This window comes from Spea bombifrons, chromosome 3, assembly GCF_027358695.1.
Source record: "Spea bombifrons isolate aSpeBom1 chromosome 3, aSpeBom1.2.pri, whole genome shotgun sequence".
NCBI classification, from domain to species: domain Eukaryota; kingdom Metazoa; phylum Chordata; class Amphibia; order Anura; family Pelobatidae; genus Spea; species Spea bombifrons.
This window is the reverse complement of record NC_071089.1, coordinates 57,879,083-57,904,116: the sequence shown is the minus strand read 5'-3', so window position 1 is coordinate 57,904,116 and position 25,034 is coordinate 57,879,083. Positions and strand designations below refer to the sequence as shown.

Here is a 25,034-nt window from a genome sequence, read left to right as displayed (position 1 = left end):
AGGAAGACGTGTATTTAATGTGTGTAAAGACTAAAAATGATGTGTTTTCTAATCTCCTTTTACACAGTCACTCCTTTTTATGACTCAAGTTCCATAGGTTGTCTAATTTAAGATTATGCAATGACCTTTTCTAGTTATTCATCAAGCCAGCTGCAGTGTTTTCTTTTTGTTCTTCCTGTTCTGGCAAAGTATTAATATTTGTTTTACAGTAATTATATGCTCGATCCACATAGAAGCTGAAGTTTATTTAGTTTTCTAGGGCGTTTTAGTTTAGATACATATCGCTATGTGTAACAGAAAAATATTTTATCTTTTTCATACAGGGAAATCTGTTAGCGGCAAACAAGCTAAAAACTGTTTGAAATAGACCAGTACATACACCGATTGATTAAAGTTGGCAATTTAATTATATTAGAAATTCACTTGATGTGTACACCAGGGGAACATTCATCTTAACCTGTTCTGAGAATCTGCCTGATTAACTGATTTATCCCATTTACCCCATTTGCTGCTGACTCTCCATAATGATTTGAGAGGGAAAATGCTAAAAATCAACCTGCATTTGTGCAAGCTGAGCTCAAGAGCTACTGTATACGCAAAGACAGCATATTTAAGTCATTTAAGAAAATGCGAAAGAATTGTCCAATTATTACTCATCCTTTCATATAACAAATGGGTGTCCCAATCTACATGCAGTAAAATGCACCATGAACTTGTTGGGATGGAGGCCATGGAGTATGGGCAGGCAACGGGGATATTTTAGTATAAGTGTCTGGTTGTGTAAGTTTTAAGTGTCTGGGTTAGTGTGTGTTAGTGTGAGTGCCTGTGTGTTTTAGTGTGAGTGTCCGAGTATGCGTGCTAGTGTGAGTGTCTGGGTTTGTTAGCGTGTGTTAATGTGAATGTTTGGTGTGCTATCTTTACTTTTCCTTGTGTACAGTGTTTCTGATTTCATTATAGCATTATTAGTACTCCTAAGGTACATTTTACGAACTTATGGACCAACTCCACTGCATCAAGAACCCCTGTAAACAAGGAGCATAACACTTAACAAAATATCATGGCTATAACAAACACTTCCAGGCAAGGCAAAGTGGGATATGTGATGGAGGTGTGATAAAGGTGTGAGATGTGGTGATGTGTGACTGATAGACTGAGGTTTGATGGAGTGAGTATATATTTGTGTTAATGTGAGAGTGTATGTGTAAGTGTATTCGAGTGAGTGTGTATGTGTGTTTATTAGTGTGAGTGTATGTGTGTGTTATAGTGAGTGTGTGTATAAGTGTGTGCTAGTGTGTACGTTATGTTTAAGGATACCTTCCCCCCTGTGCCAGAAGGTGCCAGCCATCCACTGGTGTATAGTGTTAGAGTGTTTGGAGGTGTAAGTGTACAGTGTTAAAGTGAGTGTTAGCACATGGTATTAGAGTAAGAGTGAGGGTTGTATATAAAAAATGACATGCTTATTTGTTACTGTTCTACTTCCCTTATTGTTCCTGGAGAATTGTCTGTTTCTAAGACAGTGGATTGCTTTTCCCGCCACTCACCTCAGGATTCCTTCAAATAGCTTGCTTCTCATCTTGCAGCTCCATACATAGCAGGCCAGTAAAAACATTACTTAGGGACAATTTTAACCATTTTGTTATTTTATTTTTATTAAAGCAGGCACTATAAAACAAGTTTTCTGTCTCTCATGTCAATAACCTTCCACAAGATGGCACTGCTAATTGTGATATTATTTGTGAGAGCCAGAGAGGGAAGACAATCATTTTTGCAATTAATAATATGTTTTCATTATTATAAAAATACAGTTATTACAATATTATAAAAAAAATATGAGTTTAAATATTACACAGGGTATTATAAAGACCTGTAACATTATTTATTAATTTAATACAGTGTGAAAAGACGAAAGGTTAAGTGATTTTGGAAATTCACAATATTATGTCTAATCACTGAAGTTTGTGGCATGCACCATTTAGAGATTAACGGAAGAATGTTGGTGCCATTGACCTGGACATATCAGTAAATGAAATGTTGGACCCCTTACTCTGTATTTTTTATTTTGTTTCCAAACATGCCATAGTCTATGTCCATGGACTGGAGCCAGTACAGCACAACTCACATATTTATGTGCACACATTTTGAGGTTGAAAACTCCAAAGTGGGGCTGCGTCCTAAAAGGCTTTTGGGAGGGGAACTGTGTCCTTTCACAGGCAGCCCACCTTAAAGACTTCAGTGTGCCCCATTTAAGAGGGAGCCCAAGAAGGTCTAGCCCTCCCTTTGCTTTAGCCAGGTAGGGAAGGATGGGGCTATAATTCTCCAAAAGAGGAAAGATGGGAATCTGGTTTTTCAACATTTTTCTGCATGACAAAGGGAAACACGAGGTACGTGGGGCTTCAATGAAAAATATGAGGTATGTTTGCCTTAAAGGTGTTTCTTTTCAAGCAAAAACATTGTCTTTTAGTTACATCGGAATAAAAGACAAGAAATTGGTTCTATAGAAGTTAGGTTGCATACAAACAATCTTCCTGATTTATGATTGATTTATCCAACCCACACCACCCAAAGCACACAAAAAAACTTGGATCTATATACTACAGTAGTGGTGCATTCTGACGTAGGCTGACCAGGCGTAGGGCACCCCAATGTCCCGCTGCACAATGCATCGGTTACAAGGTACTGTAGATCTTTGATCTCCCCAACCAGCCCATTTACACTACAGAGGCTGTGTGGATGCTTTGTGTCTTTTAATGAATTCAGGATGCTGACCACGGAGGGGGGCTGGTGGTGCTGCCTTGAGTCAGGCATTGGAAAGCATGAGACCACAGTGATCCAGCATATAAAATTGTTAGAGCAAGTTCCAGAAGTTGTAGACTACCTTAGAACAAAGGAAGGAAAGTTGACGTGTGCCTCCACCACCAGGATGCAAAGGATAAGACAAGAAAAGTGTTGCACCCAGGGAACCGTTATGTAAAAATTTCTCCACTTTATCTTCATGGTATCGAGTGAGGTCACATAAATACGCTAAACTTTGATACAGAATTGTGTTAATTATGTAACCCAAACTTTCCAGACAAACATGAGATATCAGTATATTATTTAGTTTAAACAGGTCTGTTACCTGTACACCACATAGAGTAACCCAAGTATCTACCTATATTGGCGACTCAAGCGAGTTGAAAAGGCAGTATTCAGCAAAATAAGTTGTCTTATTGTTTGTTTGGTTGTTTGGTGGGAATTGATGACACTTAAAGCTAAAAGTGCTTCTGAAATATAATGTATCTTTTACAATTTAGAGGTCTCAAAGGACAGTTAGAAGGGCAAATAGAAGAAGGTGACCTTGAAAACAAGGCGATCTGGTCATTCAAGTTTGCAAGTTTACAGTTAAAAAATAAACAACCCTATTTGAAATCAAAGAGTAAATTTATTTGCAATCAACCAAACAACCTATTTACTTGGTTTATTAATGATGAGATGACAGCTTCATGTCTATGTTTACACTTGATGCTACCTCTTGTTCATGTTTGTTGTTTGAGTAACTTTTTTTCCCTTGCTGCCCTGCCCCTAAAGTGCTAGGTCCCACAGTCCTGTCTGCATGTCATTTGATGTCACTATTGTTAACTGTGCATAGAACGTTCTTACGCATCAATTGATTGGTTTGCATACATATGAATTATTCACTCACTCAGATGTTGATTAATACCAGCATAGGATAATATGTGCTGCAGTGGCACAGCAGGTGAATATTATTACATTATATCCCAAAGCCCATAGACTGGCCACAAATTCATATTCACATTGCATTCACAGGACTCACCTATCTGAGGTCTCTTCTCAGTCAGAACTCCTCTCAGACCTGGCTCATGTGCATCCTTGGTTCGTTCTATACTAGTTAGGCCCCATAACAGTAACAGTATACTACACTTACAAGTGCCTCCCCATAAACAAATATGCTTGCCCATACCAACGTTCACCCTTACTCATAAACATTCTGACTTACACTTGACCTTGCATCTACACACTTACTTGCTCTAGCATAAACACTTTCAACAACACACATACTGTTTGCCATTTCTTGTACTGTTAGCCCTATCTCATTATCGCTAATTTTTCTCATTATCTCTTCCCTTTCTACTCATCTCTCCCCTTTCTATTTAGCTCTCCTCTTTTCTTTATCAATCCCATTTCTCTTCATCTCTCCCTTTTCTCTGTATATGTTCCCTTTCTTTTTATCTCTCTTTGTTCTCCTTATCTTCTATCTTTTCTCTTTATCGCTCCTCCTGTTTCTTTTTTTTTCTCCATTTCTGCTTACCGCTCATCTTTCTGTTTATTTCCACTTCTCTTTCTATTTAACTCTCCCTTTTCTCCCTACCACTCCTTTTCTCTAGCTTTATCTATGGTCCCCTTCTCATGATCTCTCCTCCTCTTTCTCTTTATCTTTTTCTCTCTCTTCTTTCTTTTAATCACTCCTTTTCTTTTTTATCTTTGTTCTCTTTATCTAACCACCTTTGCTCTTTATCTCTCCTCCACTTTTCTCTCCTCTTTCTCTTAATCTCTCCATTTTCTCTTTATCTCAATTTTCTCACCTTTCTCTTTCTCTCCTCTTTTTCATTACCTCACCTTTCCCCCCATGCCTCCCCTTTCTCGACTACTTTTTTGTCTCTCCTTATCACTCCCATTTCCCCCTTTCTCTTTATCTCTCTTCCTCTTTACCTCACTTTTTTTACCATCTCCCCTCCTCTTCTTCCCTTTTTCTCTCCATTTTCTTTGATACCCCCTTTTCATTATTTCTCTCCCTTTTCACCCAATCTCCCCATTTCTCTCCTTTCTTCTTATCTCTTCTTATCTCCATTCTTTCTCTATCTCTCCTCCTCTTTGTCTTTATCTCTCTTCTTTGTCTTTATCTCTTCCCTTTGTCCACATGTCACCTCCTTCTCATTATCTCTCCACTTTCTCGTTATCTCTCCACCTTTTCCGTTTTCTCATCTTTCTCATTATCTCTCCTTTTTCTTGCAATGTTATTTTTCATTATCTCTCCTTTTCATTACCTCTCCTCTTTCTCATTTCCTGTTTTCTCTATCTTTACCCTTCTGTCTATCGTTCTCTCCCTCTGTCTCTCTACTCCTCACTAGATCTCCTCTTCCCCACTATATATCTCACCCTTCACTTACCTTTCTCAAATTCTATGGTGTGAGCGTAAGGTCTGTTCATACAAACCTTTGTCTCACTACTACTTTTGGCCTCAGTGCTGTGTGCAGGGATATGATATAATATCCTGGCAATCACCATTTATAGCTGGTGCACTTCATAAGGAAATGGGAGCGAGCTCTGTATAAACAGACCTTGTGCTTCTTTTATTTTTGGCCGGTTAGAGGGAGATCTATGCTCTCTTCTCAACAAGCCCTGATCCTGCAGCGGCGATGTCACGCAGGTGTACCCGGTCAGGATACAGGTTGTCCCGTCACACGCGATCTGGTTGGCAGTCGGCGTTTCAGTTGGGGGGTACATGGATTATGTGTGGTGGGGCAATGGTCCCCTCTGCCCTCTCCCCCTAGCGAAACCACTGAAAGAGATGTGTTCAGCTGCACACATCTGTTGCTCGGAAAATAGCTGTGGGGTAGGGAAAGGATGCACATGCGAGAATTCTGCAGAATCCCTCCATGTATTTGAAGGGGGAACACAACATAAGTCTAAAGGGACTTCTCAGCTATCATACTCATTAAATGTGTCCCTTCAAATCAATTTGCATTTGCCTCTTCATATTTTGTTCAAGTGACATGAATAATAGACCAGCCTTTCAGTAACACACAAACAAAAGCATTAGCCATGTACCTTCCCTGCTGTCCTCTTTTCAGAGGCAGCTACTCCTCTGCTTTTTGGTTTTAACCTCCTGTGCATAGCCATTGTTCTTTCTGCTGTCATTGTAAGAAATATGCCTGGGCCTGTTCACAGTAAATGACCTTCTCGCTGTCCAAAGGCACCAAGCCTCATTATTATGCATTACTTGAGGTGGACAGCTTCCGAAAAATCTGATACTGAGATCAACACTATTCTGATTAGGTGGCACTGACTAATTTCAGAGTGATTGCATATTAACTAAAATGTATTACAATCATGTGTAGCTGTGAACTTGTGGTGCGAGGAATCTTAAATATTCAAGACTGGGAGTGTAGGCAACCTTTATGACGCGTGCATTTGCTAAAGTCCTGTTGGCCCACATTCCAAATCACACCAAATTGTCAGATGACATTTGTGTGACATGAACATTAAGAAACTCACTGTGAGAAATATTTGGAAAGGAAATAAGGGCTATTTTAAGTGCAGTGTGCACTTAATTCACAGATTTTATGTTGGTCTGAGTTAGATCTTTGTTTTTTTGTCAATGGGTTGGTCCTTCAGGCTTTATAAGGCAACGTAATCTTTTGTTGTACTTTATTTAATAAAAGAGTCTGTCATCCAGGTCTCTTCTAGTGGTATTGGGACTTATTATTTTTATTATTTATTGTTTTATATAGTGCCATGATATTCCGCAGTGCTGCACAAGTTTTAAAAAATAACTTTATATATTTCTGTTTGAGCACATCTAGTTCATCTACACAATGGGACTGCTGGTTCTTTGAAAATCACTGGATTAGTTTGTGAGGGGAAGTTTGGAGTTATGTATGTATGTTAGGACATAACAGTAGACTATCACAGAACAGCCTGCCTTGCAATGTATTTACTCCGTGTACCAGCTTACAAGAGAATTAAATACAGTTCTTTTAAAAGGAGTAACATTATACCACATTTTTCATAATTCACAATAAATTGCTATAGTGGGTGATCTTGTTACGAATGTTCTAAGCTTTGGCTTGACGTGACAATGTGTGAAATCAAGCTTGTGGGCAATGAGGAAGACAAACTTGGTTGGTTGCTGCTGATTGAGTTATAGAAGGCATCCACTGCATTGATAAGGGAAGTCACATTAGCCTCACATTGCTCCTGGTAGAAAAGGAGAAGCTGATGAATTGCTAAGAATTGCTAAGAGAACTACGAACTGGGATGTAGTGTTGAGGAGGTGTCCAGTTTGACAGTTCAATTTCAATAGGTCGACCAACTTCCTCTTCTAGGCATTCAAACTGCTTTAGTTGTTGTTCTAAGTAAGCTTTTCCTTGTCGTATAATATTTCCCTTTTCAAGAAGCTCCTTTTGGGTTTTTTAAACTCTTCCCTTTTCCTGCAAGTGATCATTGTCATGATCCTCCGTCCATCCACTCTCATTGTTCTCATACTGTCCTTCCAGAGATTCTTCTGCTATAAATTTAGGGAGTGATGGCAGAGGTCTTCATTGTATACAAACTTTTTATGTGTGTCCTGGTTGACTGACTGACAGATTATTGTTATTATTAGCCAAGTGACCTATCTATTTTCCCGTCCAGACTGGGAATCACCCAAACGAAAATGGTGCTTGGTCCTTTTAAAGAATAAAGAAGAATTTCCATGGAGAAACGAAGCAAGCTGTTTGGTGTCATCTGGTATCCCTCTAGAATACATGAGAAAATGGTCAAGGCCATCAGATGAGCTTTGTTTATTGGTTGTCAAGATGCTCAAGGGCCAGTTGCAGCTGTCCAATGCTTGGCTGTGCTTGGGCAGATGCTGGTAAACCTCTTCTATCTAATCATGGGTTAACAACACTGCACCGGGTGATTTAATTTTGTCTCATTGATAACAATATTAAATGTACAGGTAGCCCAAGGCTAATATCATTGCCAAAGCTTTATCTTCAAGAACTTTGAGGAATAATTTAAACAATAGAAATAAATATAGAAGTATATGTTTAAATACCCTTTTAAATCAATGTAGCTTAACTGGTAAAATATTCATTGTGGTTGTTCATTCAAAAGAAGCAAAAAAGAAATACATTCAAATGCACTTGTCTTTTTTATGATTATTCTTCAAGATGGCATAGCAGTTCTTATTGTCATAGCACCCACTCATGCATTGACACATAAACTTAATGAATTTAAGTATTTGTGTATGTGAATATAGAGGAATAGTCTTTGCAGCAGCAATGCCAACAGCACAAATGTAAGCAAACCATTAACTTTGCGGTAGTGATCACTCACCCACCCTGTTTACTTGCCGGTCAAGGAAGTGATTAGGTATTTGGAATATGAGATGCATGTTTTTTTAGTTCCCCTATCAAGCTAAAAGTTGTGGCTTACTATAGTATGGACATTAAAAATTCTATATTGTACGTGCAAAAATAGGTTTAGGCAACTTACAGATATGTAAAACATTTAGGTTAGAAGTAACTAAAATATAAGTAAGAAATTGAGCATTAAATGTAGTGCTGTATACAGTAATGTTGTTTAGGATTTACAGATGCTTGGCTTTATTTCACTTTATTCCAATAAACTTCCTTTATCTGCAGATCTAGAGGCTGCCATTGCTGTACTGAGATAATTCTTTTATGGCAATGCTAACAAGGTCCTGTTTATTTCATTTTTTATATGATAGTAATGAAAAAAGATGGTTGGCTTTTCCCTTTTAAGGAGAATTATTACGTTAGAGATTATTCCTTATCCTGCATATATTGCTACATTTATATGTAAAAGAAGCATGATTAAGAATTGAGTAATAATTCAAATGTTTGGCATGTCATGGCTGTAGAGTGTCCCTTAAAGTTTCCAATTCATAAAAATGTTTTGGGTTTAGATTTCTTTTAAAGGATCAAGAATGGATATTAAAATCAATCTGATCGATGGCAGTACCTTCACCTCTCCACACATCCCATTTACAAATGTTTAAAGTGAGAAATCCCATCAGCCCTACTGGTATTTTGAGACACATGTGTCATGTCACACATGGTATGCGGTGGTAGTCTGGGGTTCCAGATCTTCATACCAACTTACAGGGCCGGCCCTATAATGGGGCAGACTGGGGCAATTGCCCCAGGCAGCACTTTAGAAGGGGCGGCACTTTGCCGCCCCAAGCGCTTTTTTTTTTTGAAGCGGAGCAGAGAGAGAGGGGCACCGAGTGGTTTTCGCTTACCCGCTCGGCGCCCCTCTCTCTCTCCTCTGCGGCGAGTCTCCCTGTTCGGTCCCGGCTTGTAATGCAGAGCGCCGGAAGTGACGTCAATTTCCGGCGCTCAGCATTACAAGCCGGCACCGTGGCAGAGCAGGGAGACTCGCCGCAGGACTGTTTAAAGGTAAGTACCGGGGGGGGAATCGTAGATTATGGCGTCGGCGAAGTTTAAAATGCCCCCCCCGGCGTCGGCGGGGGGGGGCGATGTTTTAAACTTCGCCCCAGGCGGCGTTAAGTCTTCGGCCGGCCCTGCCAACTTACATTCTGATGCATAGAGCATGGTCTCTAGAAGCCTAATACGGAGTAAAGGGGGACATATTGAAAGTTCCTGACCTTGTTGATTTTACTGTCACGTGATAAGAAAAATAGAATATTGATAAATCACTGGGGAAACATAGAAGATCCCAATCAAGCATAACATATTTCCAAATTACCCAAAATAAAATGTGTAAAAATATGACCAATTTATATAATATGTAAAAACTAGACAAAGGTAATATTAACCCCTTAATGACAAAGCCCGTACATGTACAGGCTCAAAATGCATTGTTTTCAATGGGTTTAGGGGCCGCCCATTGTCCTTAAGGGGTTAAATGTCTAAAAATCTACAGTATACAGCAGATATTTAATAATACTAAACAAATTCTAGGAGTCAAGTTTCCCTGCATTTGATTATTCGTGCACCAGCGTAACGCTAACCGGGTGGCTCTAGAATGCATGATTACAATGCACTTTACTATAATGGACAAAACAAAGATGCCTTCCTTCATTAGGTGTCAATCCCATCAATACCGGTTGGGCACGTAAAACTGGTGCCTCCAGTTTAGCAACTTACATGAAGACAGTTCCTCTCTCTGTAGGGGTGTGGTTGATGGGTGTTTGGTTTTGTTCAATGTTATCTTGAAATAGACAAAGTATCTCCACAAGGCTGATAATAGGTAGCCAGCTTTTTCTGAAGTACTAGAACAGTAATGAATAAAATATTGGCCGCTATTTACATAGTAAATTAACTGCCCACCCAGACTGCCATTTTTTTAAAATACAATTTATGTTTAACCCCTTAATGACATATACAGGCTCAAAATGCATTGTTTTCAATGGGTTTAGGGACCGCCCATTGTCCTTAAGGGGTTAAATACATGTAGTACAGAAAAACAACCATAAAGATTAACTCTACTTTTAACCATAGACATTGGGTAGGCCCACCATGCTACCTAACCAGTAATATCTGATCTTTAAAGTTGATTTAATAAAACACCACCTGTCAGGTTCCATCCACTAAACCACTGGTTTGAGTGAACAAGGTCAAGAAAACTAGAGCCAAAACTATTCAGAATATTCATAACATCTACTGAGTTTCGCAAAGGTTCTTCCTCGCTCACTCCGAACTTTCTAGGTTTACGATGGTTCTAAGGTCAAATGTAAGACTAAGAAGCCTTGAGTTTTGATGTCACTTTTGAGACAATGCAGCCTAATAACTGTGTGATTTGCTTTCTATAATAGTGAGTTGACCCTGGGCTCTTTACATTTTTAGTGAACAAAGCCACAATATTAAGAAAATATTATTAAAAATAAAACAAAGCTGTATGCATGTTTCAGTAGGACAATAGGATAGCTCTTCATGCTTAAAAAAGATGATATTTTGACTTGAGGATAGTATCACCTGAATCCGGGAATTAGTTGATCATATTATACAATAACTTTGTGATAACAAAAATGTATGGCTCGCTATCAACTAGAGTGCCCTCAATGTTAAAAGAAAAAAGAGCACAAACCTTCTTTCTTCAGGGCCCCCATGTTCAACAAGCACATTCATCTTACAAGTCCCTACCTCGAAACAATGTGCCTAAGGCAAATTAGGTACATGTGGGGAGCATACTATTGTGGGACTATGGGGGCTTCAGATTTAGATGTACTGACTGTACCCCCAATGGCTGCCCTAATCATGAATATGTAGCATGTCAGCCTCACATTATCATTTTTATAACTACCGTATTTATCGGCGTATAACACGCACTTTTTAAACCTAAATACGAAGCTGAAACCATACCTGCGTGTTATACGCCGATAAATCCTAGAGCTGCACGATTTGCAGCGACGTCTCCCTCACTTCCGGTCCTGGGGAGGGTGCGTGTTATACGCCGGCAAGTACGGTATTTTTTTTATTAAAACATCTAGTTGTAAAAGTGTACTATTTGCTTACATTTATTTTATCAATATTTGCCTCATGGGGAAAGGAAATGGTAAACTACCGTGTGCTTAATGAATCTTTGAATGTCCTTAAGACTTCTTTACCAGTCATTGTCTGCAGTCTGAGTTTGCCATGCCCTATTTACTATATAAATGCATAACAAAGAAATTGTTGACACTCTATAATATCATTGCATAACCTAAAATAAAATGAAAAGGCATCGCCTATGAACAGAGTGTATGGAGGCTTGTGTCAGCGCCGCACAGGCCTCCATAGTGTAAACTGGCCGGTTGCAGCGAGGGACTATTGCCGTGAGCCCAGGTCTAGTCAGCCTAGGCCAGAATACATTGCTGTTCCTTCTATAGATGCACTTGTGCCAACCCAAGTTTACTTAATGGGGAGATGACGCATTGATAAAGAGGCAGGCACATGTGTGTAATGGTTTTGGTTTTTGAATAAATATTGGTGACACAAGTGCACCAATTAAAAGAAGTTGTGGAGTTCATGTTTTGTTGAATCTTTTTGGTCATTTATATTGTTAGCATAACATAAATCTTTCAGTTGCTGTTGTTCATCTTGATGGAATAGATTCCTATCTTGGAACAATATTTAGGTGCACAGCTTCATAAATCCAGAAACTAGGAGAGCGTGAGTCCTAAAATTGTGTACTGAGGTCTAACGTTTTAACAGCATAATAATGAATTCTAGTTTGAAAAACTATTTGGATGTACCTTTTTCCTGGTTCATAAATACATCAAATTGAGTAAACAACTTGGTCTGTACTGTATAATTCCCAATTTCAACAAACCTTTGTCCACCGCTTCTCACACCAATACCGTATTTTGATCATTAGCATCACCCTGAGTCGCTGGTAACGAAGTGGATGCAGAATTTTGAGTGGCCAGGTCAGAAGAGAATTAGGGCTACAAATCACTTGGAAGTTTGCTAATGAATAATACAAAGAATGCTCTTGGAAGCAGATCAACATCTCAATGCTTGAGATGTTGAATGCAGCGTTAAGGTTCTTTATTTGCCTAGTCTCCGTTCCGTAACAGTAGGTGAAAGATTTATTCGCTCACAGTGTGAAGCCAGTTTCAGTCTATCACTTTACACAATGTAAAGGGGAAAGTGTGCTGTGTCTTTGTTATTCTTTAACATTTCGTACTGAATATAAACAGAATAGGCAAGGTAAGCAAAGTTGGGTTGACCGAGAAACTGGTGTCCAAATGATCATGTTAGTCAGCCTAAAATTACAATTATTATCGTTATTATTTATTCCTAAATATATGCGCACTGACATAAGTTCCCTTCTAAATACATAAAGCCAGATAAACAGCATGGTAAAAGTGGAACTAAAATCTACAAGTCAGGGGTTTTTTTTTTTAAAGCATTGCTAATTTTCTTGTGGTTTGTTGTAATTCTGTAACAAAAAAAATACCCATTTTCAATAACAATTAAAACATAAAAGTCCTTTTTTGCCAACAAGTATAGACAGTATATGCACAGATGTACATGTTCTACCCATATGTATAGCGAGAGCTAAAAATGGGATGTAGAATGTATATTTTGGGTGTTTCAGGACAAACGCAAGTAGTTAACACCTCACCCTGGCCTTCATTTGTTTGTGTGGAATGTGCCGTGTGTTTTTTCAGCACGAGTGTCCCATATTTCTGTACATACTTGAAATGTTTTGTAATGTTAATATGGGTGGTAAGGACATTTTTGCCTTTTCTTGCAAGCCTGTCCGGCTCTGCCTTCTGTAGAAGAAAAGTAAAAATAATATTTTTTTAAAAAAAGGCCACGTTATAAATATTTTACTATTCACACAACGTTATGAATGGTTATTTTACTATTCACAATCTGTTGCGTGGATCATTTTGTTTGAATTATAATTTAATGTATAATTGTAAAGGAGATTGAATAGGCATTGTTCTTCGAAAAGAAAGTAGCAGTGGCTTTTTAATCATTATGACTGGGTAAAGGCTTGGCTTTGGCTTGGCTTAGCGCTATAGGAGAAGTGAGCTGAAGTTGTATATAAGCACATACCCCTCCATCAGCAACCCGGTGGTTCTCCATAGCCTAAATTTAAAAAAAAAACATAAAACACCTACAGGTTAAAGATGATTCAGCACGTATCTTCCCTGTAAAACTATATGTTTAATAAATCTGCCCTTGCAACGTATGATGCAATATTGTGATATATGGTTGGGAACAGATGGAGAGTTTAGCTCACCTGTTACTCTTCACCATTCAGTACATAAAGGCCAGAGGAATAAAGGTAAAGGAAAAAAAGATGATGGCGCTATATAAAACCATAAATAAGAAAACCCTTGGGAAATGATTAATTAACATTAAATATATATCTTAATTTAAAAAATGCATGTAAATGTACCTATATGGCTAAAATGATCAGGCTACAATTTTCATCATTCTCTTTATTTATTTTTTATTGTAATGGACACAAATCAGACTAAACCCAATACTGGTGAGCAAGTGAAACAATAGAAGACTATAACTGATATGGCTTCAGGTCATGGCTACAGGCAAAAAGTAACATGGCCGCTAGGGGCCGCTGTTGCGCTCAGGACTGCCGGCTTTGCGCCCTCCCCCAGGTTTAGGAGGAGCACACGGGGATCTGTGTCAAGCGGCTTGAGAGCAAGGATCAGACACATGAGGAAGGGTGAAGTGTGAGTGTGTGCTTCTCATTCATTGAGTGTAGGGCAGCCTCACCTTACCCTGCTCTTGGCTGCACTTCGTATATAAACTTTTCAGGAAAGGTGGATCTAAAGGAAAGGTCGTGGATCTAAAGCTGGGGTCGTATTTTGGATCAAAGGGCTTTCCCGGACTGACCCTATGGCTGGATTATTAGCCCTGCTGGGGCTCTCCCTATCTGCCCCTGTGCTGCTGTTGGCAGAAACGCTAGGTGAGTTGTTTGCTCAACTTTGCGCCTCTCTTGAAATCGCTTTAGAAAGTACTGTGCGCACACCTGTGAGAGTAGCGCTGGCTGGGGATCGGAATGCTGGGTTAGAAAGTTCGGTGTGGGAGATGAGGTTGTGCGAGCTCTGGCACTGGAATCGTTCCATAGGATCACATGTGCCGTGGGGTGACTGGGGGTAATTATATGTTTGCCCTGACCCCGCTCTCACTTATGGCTGAGATCAGTCCTGAACCCAGCTGCAAATGGGGGTAACCCATAGACCCCCCAAATCTCCTGTTTAGGGAGCCCAGATCCAATACAGTACCGGTAAGTTTCCATCACTGCCCACTTTGTCTTTGTATCCCGTGTCTGTATAGATGGCACTAAATACATTATATGTAATCGGTGCTTACACTGGGATAAACTTGCATGGTGTTTTGGTAATATATCCACACCTCCTCCTAGATTGTAAGCTCATTTGAACAGCCACCCCTTTCCTTTGATTCATGTCCTGTTTAGTTATTGTACACCGCTGCAGTGTATGATGGTGCTATATCAATCAAATAAGAGATCGATGAACGGTGTTGTATGTGGATTTCCCTGCTGGATAATGTCACATCACGTTGACTGGTTCATTGAGGACAGTCGAGGTGCGCTGACCCATGCGTTTCGTATTGATAGACATACGTTCAGTCCTGTGTCCCATGTTTGCGTGTTAGTAGCCCGTGCACATTGGATCGATTAGGAAGTGTCTGCCGCAGACATGTAAGCTTTGTGTTTTAAACATGAATGACTTATCGTTATCCGGCATCTTTCTTTTAACCCACTTTCTCGTTAGACGACATAGTTAACCCTTTTCAAATCCTAGTGTAAAAATGTAGGCTTAGTGAATCACTAATTGTTATGAGACGCGTGTATTCTATCTTGGTGATTGTCTAATAGTAGTTTCAGTTTCTTTTATTTATTGTATAATTGTATTTGTTGATTACGTACCTTGACAATCTTACAGCCTCCCAGCAGTGGTGGTAAGAGACTAAAACAGTTGAGGGAATTTAAACACGCATGAGACTATCCTTAATCTATTAGAACATCCAGGGTTGATTACAAAATGGGCCAAATGTTTCTATTTGAACTGGTGCTTCACTCCTGGTTGCTATCTTGTTTAACGGGAATAGAGCGTTTTATTTTTGTATGTATTTAGTGGTAATTATGGTTTAGTAAATGCATGTCTTCTAGAAAAGAAGGCTAAAAACAGCTATCTGCTTACCCAAATAGTCTTACATTCTGAAATAAATAGTATGACAAAAACAGATCAGCCTGTGGTTGTATTTGCTAAAACATTTTAACTCTAAAATATAAAAATGTGAATGTCTTCTGCCTTAATCATGGGTTCTAGAAATATACAGGTATACTGTGTGATTCGAATCAAACATTCTTGCTCCAACACACACAGGATAGTATGAGAACCTTCTGCAAGGCTGCCCGGTATATTGTTATAACGATCACGGTTGGAAGCTTGCTAACTGCTAAACTGGGCAAATGCTCCCAGCAGAAGTGTCAGAAGCTAATACAGTGAAGGAATTTTAGAACGCATGGGATAGGTATAAAGCTATCTTGACTATAGCTCAAGGAAGACTAGATGGGTCCAATGGATCTTATCTGCCATCAAATTTAGTTGATCATTCCCAGATGGCATGGGGCACTTACCCTTGCTGCCACTCGCATGGCGGATCCACACTGGATGTTGGCCTTAATGTCTGTCCCTGATCCCTGTTGTTATACTCTAGGAAGTTTTGGAAGACCGCTGTTGCCCAGGTCTACTGAAGATAGAATAGAAATTACTGTGCATTCCCTTTAAGCCATCAAGTCTATACTAATTTTGATATACTGTAGCTTTTCTATTTATGTGAAGAAGAAGCCATCTCATTCTCCAAAACAAGCTAACAGTGCGATGTAGACTATATATATTTAAGTCCTATCTGTAACAGGTACGTACGTTACTTGGCCTCAAGCAAAAGAATTGTTGCTCGCTTTTTCCCCTTAAAGTGTAATTCTGAATACTTTTATAGATTGTTCATTTATTGAGCCTTTTTTTTTTCTATATCAGATTTTATATCTACTCGAACCGTTAACCTAAAGGGCAAAATGTGGGAGGTCCTCAACACCTATTAATTGTCTTTGGTTGATTCAAGGGAATACTTGGTGACCACACGATTGATGTCCCAGATGCCATGTTGGACAAATCAGTCATCAGTTTTACTTGTTTGGGAGACCTAGTTCCAGGTTTTGTTTTGTAGCGCCGTTATTATTCATGCTGTTCATTAGAAAAACAGGTCACTTTTCTGATAGGAAATTAATTTTTGTTGACATCATGTCTCATTCTGTGATATTTATGTAAAATACTCCGGAAGATCTTATTTGGTTACACACAGACACGTTTCCTTATATTATCATTCTTTACTGGTTGTACTGGTTCCAGTAGAATTATCAAGGGAATGGTTTGCTTCACATGAGACTGTGACTGTGTGGGAGATAAAGTCCTGCTCAGCTTGATCCTATCATCGTGTCTGTTAAATATGTCTGTAGGATTTCCAGGCTGCTCTCTTTATGTTTGTTAGAAGTGGCACCTCTCTACAAAGCATTTATACTTCTTCAAAGGCCTCCTCCGTGCTTCCCTTTTCTTTACTATTGTTTGGCCATGTTCTATTTTAATATAGCTAAACCTTTGCAAGGAAGACTGTGTTTGTTGCTGGTGATATCTAACAAAGCCTAATCTAATAAACTCTAAACGCATTGAATTGTGTAATTTCCTTATATGTAAAGTATATATATTTCTATTTAATGGGGAACTTAGCTAGGTGAAGGAGTGTGTCGGGTGTCCTTGCTTCCTTCCGCCACCCTCCAGCCGGATAACAGAAGACGTCAGGTTCTCCTTGTGTCAAGCCGTGTACTGGCAAAAATGAAGGCTTCGATTTGCGCCCATTTTGGCAACGCGCTGTTTCTATGTGGGTCATATGCAGACTTCTCACGCAGGCTGGGGCAGTAAAAGTGGCAATTTGACTTCAGCTTTGCCAAAGATCGCTGGGAATGTGGCCCTAATTTTGTTGTGCTTATATATAACAATACACAAACTGCAGTAAGTGATGAGAGATGCGCTGCTAGTGGCCAATAACTAAGTGGAAGCCTCAGCATTGACGAGAAGTGTTTTTAATAACCTTTCTTTGACAACCTGGAAGCTTCCATTGTCAGTCATGTGATATTTTGGATGGCTTTCCCTGTTCGATCACCACACTGAGCAGTCATGGTTTTTGTCTAGTACATTGGGATAAGATAACAGAGGTAAAACACAATCGAATGGTTAATATGTAGTACCATGTAACAGACCAAAACATAACTATACAATGTTTTGAATTTTTTTTTAATCTGATTCTATTAATATTTTTTTTTTCTTCATACACATATACATCTCTTAAAGCATTGTTCCTTCACTTTTAAAATTACATAGGCCAGCTTTCCCTAAACTCACAACACATCTCATAGCTAATTATTCACATTAGTTTTAAGGTGGACTTTGAATGCTCTGCATACCTGTTACTGAGAACAGAATTAAATATGTGGCTATAGCGGTTCCACGTGCTGCCAATCTTTATCTTTTTTTCTTGTTTTAAGCAAACAGCTCTCATTCAATGAGTAGAATTTGACCTGGACAAGACCTGGTCCTTCTAAGAGCAAACGCATTTACTGTGAAGACAGAACAGGTTGAGTTGCTTAAATGCAAACAGACCTTCATAAGCTAATTTACATCAGACCTTTGGAGAGAAACCAGCTGGCCAAAATCCAGCTGAGGTTGGCATTTTCTAGGTTTACATTGAGGTTTTAGTTTGCTGATCTGTTTCAAACAAAACACAACACGCTTTGGTAGTTTTTCATGTGGCTTGAGTGCCTTGTCCTGCTCTGGGAACCTTCTGTGAAAATTCTGCTGTGTCACAGGTCAGAAAGCAATGTTTCCCATTCTCTGGTATATAAAAACATATGGACATTTGTCCATGTTGTGAACATTCATTCTTTTGTTCCCATTTCTGTCTTTGTTCTGTGAGCATTCTGAGGGGGTTGTCTAACGAGATTTCTCAAACACAAGAGCAGAAAGTGCTACCGTTGATTTCAGTGGCACAAAACATTAGAACATATCGGAGGTGTTTCTTCAGCTTCTACTAATACCGTGTTTCCCCGATAGTAAGACACCCCCGATTGTAAGACGTATCGGGGGTTTCAGAGGGGTCGGCTAATATAAGCCGTACCCCGAAAGTAAGACATATGTCTTACTTTCGGGGAAACACGGGGGATTTGCCGGGTCCACCACTCTAAGGGGCCGGGAAGTCCCCACCAAGGCCGGCCTTACGTGTCTGCGGCCGCACAGGATTTAAATTAAAACATCGGGGGGGTTTTTTAACTTTATTTAACATCCTCCATGTTAAAGTTTTTTTAACTTTATTTAACATGGAGGATGTTAAATAAAGTTGAAAAAAAACCCCGATGTTTTTATTTAAACCCTGTGCGGCCGCAGACCCCTAAGGCCGGCCCCTTAGAGCAGGGCCGACCTTTGGGGTGTGCGACCGCACAGGGCGCCACACTCCAGGGGGTGCCAACCTGCGGCACCCGGCACCCCTCCAGAGACGGACAGTAATGTCCGCCGCTGGAGGAGCAGGCTCGCAAGGGAGCGGTATCGGAGGTCTTTAACAGACCTCCGGCTCCCTTGAGTGATTTTAAGCCGGGTTCAACCCGGCTTAAAATCACTCAAGGGAGCCGGAGGTCTGTTAATGACCTCCGATACCGCTCCCTTGTGATCTGCGCGGCAACAGCTGTTGTGCGCCGGGGTTTCTTGTCAGATCCCGGCGCACAACACTGAAGCCGCGCCCACCGCTGTCCGTGCCCTCTGAACCAGGAAGAAGACAGAACTGAAGAAGAGGAGCGAAGAGGAGGAAAAGAAGCTGAAAGAAGAAAGGAAAGGTAGGAAAGCATTAAGTGAGAGTGGATTGGTGTATATGTGTGTGTGGATTGGTGTATGTGTGTGTGGATTGGTGTATATGTGTGTGGATTGGTGTATATGTGTGTGGATTGGTGTATATGTGTGTGGATTGGTATATGTGTGTGGATTAGTGTATATGTGTGTGGATTTGTGTATACGTGTGGATTGGTGTATATGTGTGTGGATTGGTATACGTGTGGATTGGTAGGTGTGTTGATTGGTAAGTGTGTGAGAGTGATGGGTGTTATGCTGTACCATTTCCAATGTCTTTTTCATGATCTAATTATGCTCTAAAAGTACATCATAACTCCCATCACTCTCAATTTTTTCCCAATATAAGACATACCCCGAAAGTAAGACATAGTGGGGCTTTTAGGGATAAAAAGAAAGTAAGACACTGTCTTACTTTCGGGGAAACACGGTAGTAAACCGTTTCATTTTGGCAGGTGTAATGGGTGCTTGTTACAAAGTACTTTAATATGCATTTTTTTGTTCAGGAGTCTGCCTGGAACACTGGAGAATCCCTTTAAGTTTTGTACTGTGCCAGCTAGTTAGTGATATGATCTAACTAGACCTTGTTCAGATTATGGAGTGTCGTGGCCACGGGCTAGAAGGTCATTGATCATTGAAAGGACTGACTTGGCGGCCTGTAGCTGTGTCTCCTGTAAAACCAGAGTGAACTCTAGACAATTGATCATTGTAAATGCTCCACGTCCTGGAGCTGCTGTGACATCTGCGGGGGTTTGCTATTCACATGACGTTCCACATGTTTCCTTTTCATATTTTAATCCATGGAGGATTTCCTGAGAGTTTGGTTTTGTCATTAGATAGAACCACAAGAATGTGTTCAGAGGGCGCTGTGTATATATTTTGCATCAGATAAAGGAAGGGCACTTTCTGGACCTCTGAATATTGAGGTTACAGGAGTGTACCTACTTAAAGGATTAAGCTTTAGGTGTGTTTATAATTTAATTTGTATTTAGCGACGAAAGTGTGCCTAATAGAGCAAGGTCCGGGCTGATATGACACCGTGTCAAAAGTACGTTCTAATGATTACACATTAGAAGAGAAGATCAACCTTTATTTTTGGTGGGGTTTTTTTGTGATCATTAATTATATCACATTACAGCATTTAATACGAGAAACCTACAGTAAATTCATGGTTAATTGATTTATTTGGGAAGATAAGTCAGGGTGCGGCTGTTGAACAAGTGGAAGCGAGGGGAATGTTTCACGTACGCAAAGATTTCCTATCTTTTAACAGCTACAGTCTTTACCTTATGTATCTTACCTGCAGCTTGTCCCGGAATACACTTATTGACAGTCCCTTAGAAGGCAATATCATTTAACTCCTCAAAAAGCTTTAATAGGTAATACTATGTCACATGTGACAATACGTATATTTATTAAATAAATACACATTCTAGAGATTTTCTTAGGGCACCCTTGTCCCAGGAGCTGACTTGGAGCAATGTTAATGGTTAATGTTAATTTCATTAACCATTCGTTATAAAATGACCGGTCGTGGCTAGTTTCTTGTTTGTGAAGGCAGAATTTGTAGTTAATGCAATCGTATAATGATTTTCTTTGCACTGCCGTTCACCTACAACTTACTGTTTAGCACATAAACCCCTTCAGGCCAAATTATATTTCCACTCTGCTAAACATACGTGACAGATGTAAAGCTTTCATGCAGTGCAGCAGTATGACGAATACCGTGTTTGGAAATACATCTGCTTTGTGTTTATGTTCTTATCTTTCGTTGCCTGTCACTGTTGTGTCTTGTCATAGCAGCTTTGTGACTGCTGGTCTACCCCCATCTTCTTTCAGCACTTATGCTGCTGTTCCTCACCCACACATGCATACGGACCACCTCCAGTCTGGGCTTAATTATCCCAACTTCTATGGTACATTTAACATGGCTAGTGTGGTATATAACTCATTTAGGCGTGTTGTGTGGGCATGTGGATATTTTACATACGGATGACATAGGCCCTGATGATCTACAAAAGACTATTTATTTCAGCACTCAAAGCCTGCAATCCTGATGGATTTTTTTTTGATCCCCCTAATTAAAGTTAAAGTTACTAATTAAACCGGCTATCTCTAAGCATCCTAAGTATTATCCGGGAAAATCCAGGATGGCTGCGTTTCTTGATTTCTGGACTTGAATTGCTATCTTCCAGGCTGTATGCATCTCATAAATATGTGATCATATTAAAAAGTTCAAAGCCAGATGGTACTCGGGGAGATAAAATGCAAATATTGTGTGAAATTTGTATATTAGCAACCAACATTTTAAAATGTATTTTATAGCACATGCAAAGATATCTTAACATACACAAAAATACAAATACCTTTATCTGTACAAATCACACAACGTTGTTACGGTTTGCTAATGACACACTATAAAGTAATATTAAAGTCAGCTGGATTGGGGAATATTAATGCATGTGAATGAGGTAGGCACCAACATTGCTTATGGTGGACATTTATTGAAGTCTGTGGTGGACAATTTAATGTTCTATGAACCTTCACAAACCTTGCCACAGAAACGGCCTTGTTTGAACGCTTTGCCTATGCCTGCGTCTAATTTAAGGTAGGGCACGTGGGCTTTTTCCCATTCAATATTAACATTCTAGTGGAAAGTGCATACTACTTGTCAGTACTATGGGTGCTAAATAGAGAGAAGTAACGGAGAGGCATGTGCTTGGGCACTGTGCTATAGCATACCTCCCAAGTATCATGCCGGTTGGAGAGATGTGCTGATCTCCCCCAGACCTGTTCAAGGAGCTGTAAAATCAAAGGCGGTCTGTGCTGTTACCTCACAGTCCTCCATTGCAGCTCCCACATGGCCTCCTGCTGCCATCCAGGTGAAGGATATACGCGAGACAGAAGTTAACTTTCTAACTCCATTAACTAAGCAATCGACATACCATAACATGGAGACCATGCAAAATTGACCCCCACATGCACTAAAATACAAATATATATATTTTTTAGACGATTGGAATGTATTCAGTAGGAGGCTACTTTCCTTATGCTTAATGCTCTCTGCATTATAGACATGGGTATAACAATCAAAACATAAACTTCCCACAGGATTAATAGTATCAGTGCTTCCTGTTTATCTGCCTAGTCTGATTACTAGAGGCAGAGGTTTGTTTTGGGAGTTAACTTTCCGGAAGAACATGTATGTGACCACGGTGACATTCATATTCTTTCTTACTTCAGTTTGGTTTCGCTGCGATTTTGGGATATCTTTATAGTACTTCTATCCGGGGGAAATAATACTTCCTGTTTGTCTCTTGTGGAAAGGATGTGGCCATTTCTTGAATTCATAAGCCTTGATTGTTAGACTGGATCGGTAAACTAAACAAACACAGTAACTCTAGCGGGTGGTGAGAATACGCACTCGGTTACGGTCAATCAAAATGGCTGGTATGGATTAGGTTGTAGTTGTTACATACAAATGAGCTCTTCAAGCAATAATGGTAGCACCATGATTCTGGACATGCCACTATGTGTAAATAGTGCCCCCACTACACCCACTAAAATGGTGTATAGCTTAATAGTACAGCCTAAACTATAAAGTTACTCCTCTCTGATTAATTAGTGTACACATCTTGTAGGTGGATATGTCCTTCTACACAGAATTATTTTGTTGACTCCTCTGCATGTAAATATGTTTCGAATGCATCCCGTTATTGTTATTGATGACGTCCCTCTGTTTATCACAGTGGATGGATGTGGACACGTGATCATGTATGAAGAAAGTGGAACGTTGACATCTAAGAACTACCCTGGCACATACCCGAACCATACGCTTTGTGAAATAACAATCAAAGTGGCAACTGGTAAAAGCCTATATGTGAAACTGGCTGATCTAGACATAGAGTCTCGGGATTGTGAATCTGCGTACCTCAAGATCTACAAGGGATCCTCTTCTACAGAATATGGTAAGTTCACAGCGTAACAGATGTGAGAACAAATCCACTTAGCAAAAGTGTGTAAAGGAGAAAAGGTCACTTAGAATGTGAATGCTTAGATCCACCCAAATTGTATTGCATATGGAGCAGAATTTGTAATGTCCACCAGCTCTGTAGACCTTCTACAAATGTTTAAAGGCACTGGCAACATGTATTTTTACTGTTAAAAGAACAAGTGACTATTCCACCCATGTTAGGCAGTTTTTCTAGTCTTGTCTGTTCATTTAAAGTATATTACTTAATATGTATATATTTGTTAATATTTTATTCTTAATACTTCTTTGTTTTTGATATCTAAGGAACATTGCAGTTATTTGTAGTTTTGCATCGTGTCCCACCTTATGCTGTCTGAGGATCAAGGACTTGTAATTTAGCAGCTGTAAAGCTACCAGTCATTTTCTGGAGCAAGCTCACTCTTCCATTGATATTCTGATACCACCATGATTAGACCCCCACCACAATTTTTGTTTGGTGGCAACAGTTACTAAATAAAGTGTCAAAGTGCGAATGACGTTGAAGTGTGAAATGTTAAATCACAGCTGGTCGCTTCCTTCTCTCTCATACTTTACGAAAAGTCTTCTGTCCAAAGACTGAATATCATATTTTTGGTTTATGGAGATCCAGCAGTTAAATTACACAAAGCCAGTGTACTGTTTTAATTAAGAGAAACGCTAACAAGAATGCACATGGACCCTAATTACATTAAATATAAGTATTAGTCCTGACACCTCTTTGCGGCAACATGTTAAAATGTGTAAATTTACTTGAAAAACTCTGCAGGAAAACACTTTTCCTCCATGCCAAGGGCAGGTAGCTTTTGTCATAATATTGCTTGTAAAATGTGTATTCCTAGGGTTTTAGTCACCCAAATTAGTATTTCCTTCCATACAAAACCATTTATAGCAGAAGAGCGAGATTCATGATTCCCCTTTTTTAAATGGGTAAAGGTATCAAAAATGCATCTTTCAGGGCAGCAAGGATTTTAACCCCTTAATGACAAAGCCCGTACATGTACGGGCTCAAAATGCATTGTTTTCAATGGGTTTAGGGACTGCCCATTGTCCTTAAGGGGTTAATCCAACCCTACAATGTATGTTATACCTGTGTCTCTTTCCCTGACCAAATACCATGTCCTAATGAAAATGTGTGTGCATATGGATAATGTATATCATCTAAATCCAAAGCAACATTGCACGTAGGTTACAGATCCACCCATGGGTGCGTCTTCAAACCAATGTCCATTTATAGGAAAGTAAAAGAACCACTTTTTTTATGGACACTTACAACATTACATTACTTACAAGCGCTCACCTTTCCTACTCACTCTCCTGCAATACTTATGCTTATGTGGCTGGTCCATCCCTAACAACGGCGCTACGGAATATGATGGCGCTATATAAAACAGTAAATAATAATAAGAGCACACTGAGGATTTCTGCGTATGATATATAAATATATATAATGCATCAGATCGTTGCTTTTATAGAGCCTGGGAGCCTTGGAAGCAAATTTGCAGTATTTAGAAATAAAAGCATCTGATTGTTACTAATGAAATTAGGTAATTGTTCCAGTGCTTGTCGTTTAGCGGTCAGGTCGTCTCATTAAGTAAATGCAGCACTTTGCCCTTAATCCCCACTTGTGGTTGGAGCATAATTTCATAGTTTCTTAGTGTAAACATTCTCATCGGATTTAGTACTTGGATATCCATTGAAGACAATATTGTAGAGCGTTACCTGTCTGTGGCCCTTTGACTGGTATTTCCTTCATTATCGTACAATCTGACAGAAGGTTCCGAGTATATACCAGTGGAAATATACATGTATTTGCTAAGAATAATAGCAATTTTATAA

At 39.5% G+C, this 25,034-nt stretch overlaps 1 protein-coding gene across 1 annotated transcript in view; it reads left to right on the top strand.

The window, feature by feature from the left end:
- Window positions 1-13,921: 13,921 nt before the first annotated feature.
- Window positions 13,922-25,034, top strand: part of DCBLD1 (discoidin, CUB and LCCL domain containing 1) — a 31,944-nt gene continuing 20,831 nt past the window's right edge. The window contains exons 1-2 of the mRNA XM_053460759.1: window positions 13,922-14,175; window positions 22,936-23,154. Of these exons, the coding sequence (XP_053316734.1) occupies window positions 14,106-14,175; window positions 22,936-23,154 (289 nt within the window). The 5' untranslated portion in view covers window positions 13,922-14,105. The remainder of the gene's footprint in view (window positions 14,176-22,935; window positions 23,155-25,034) is intronic.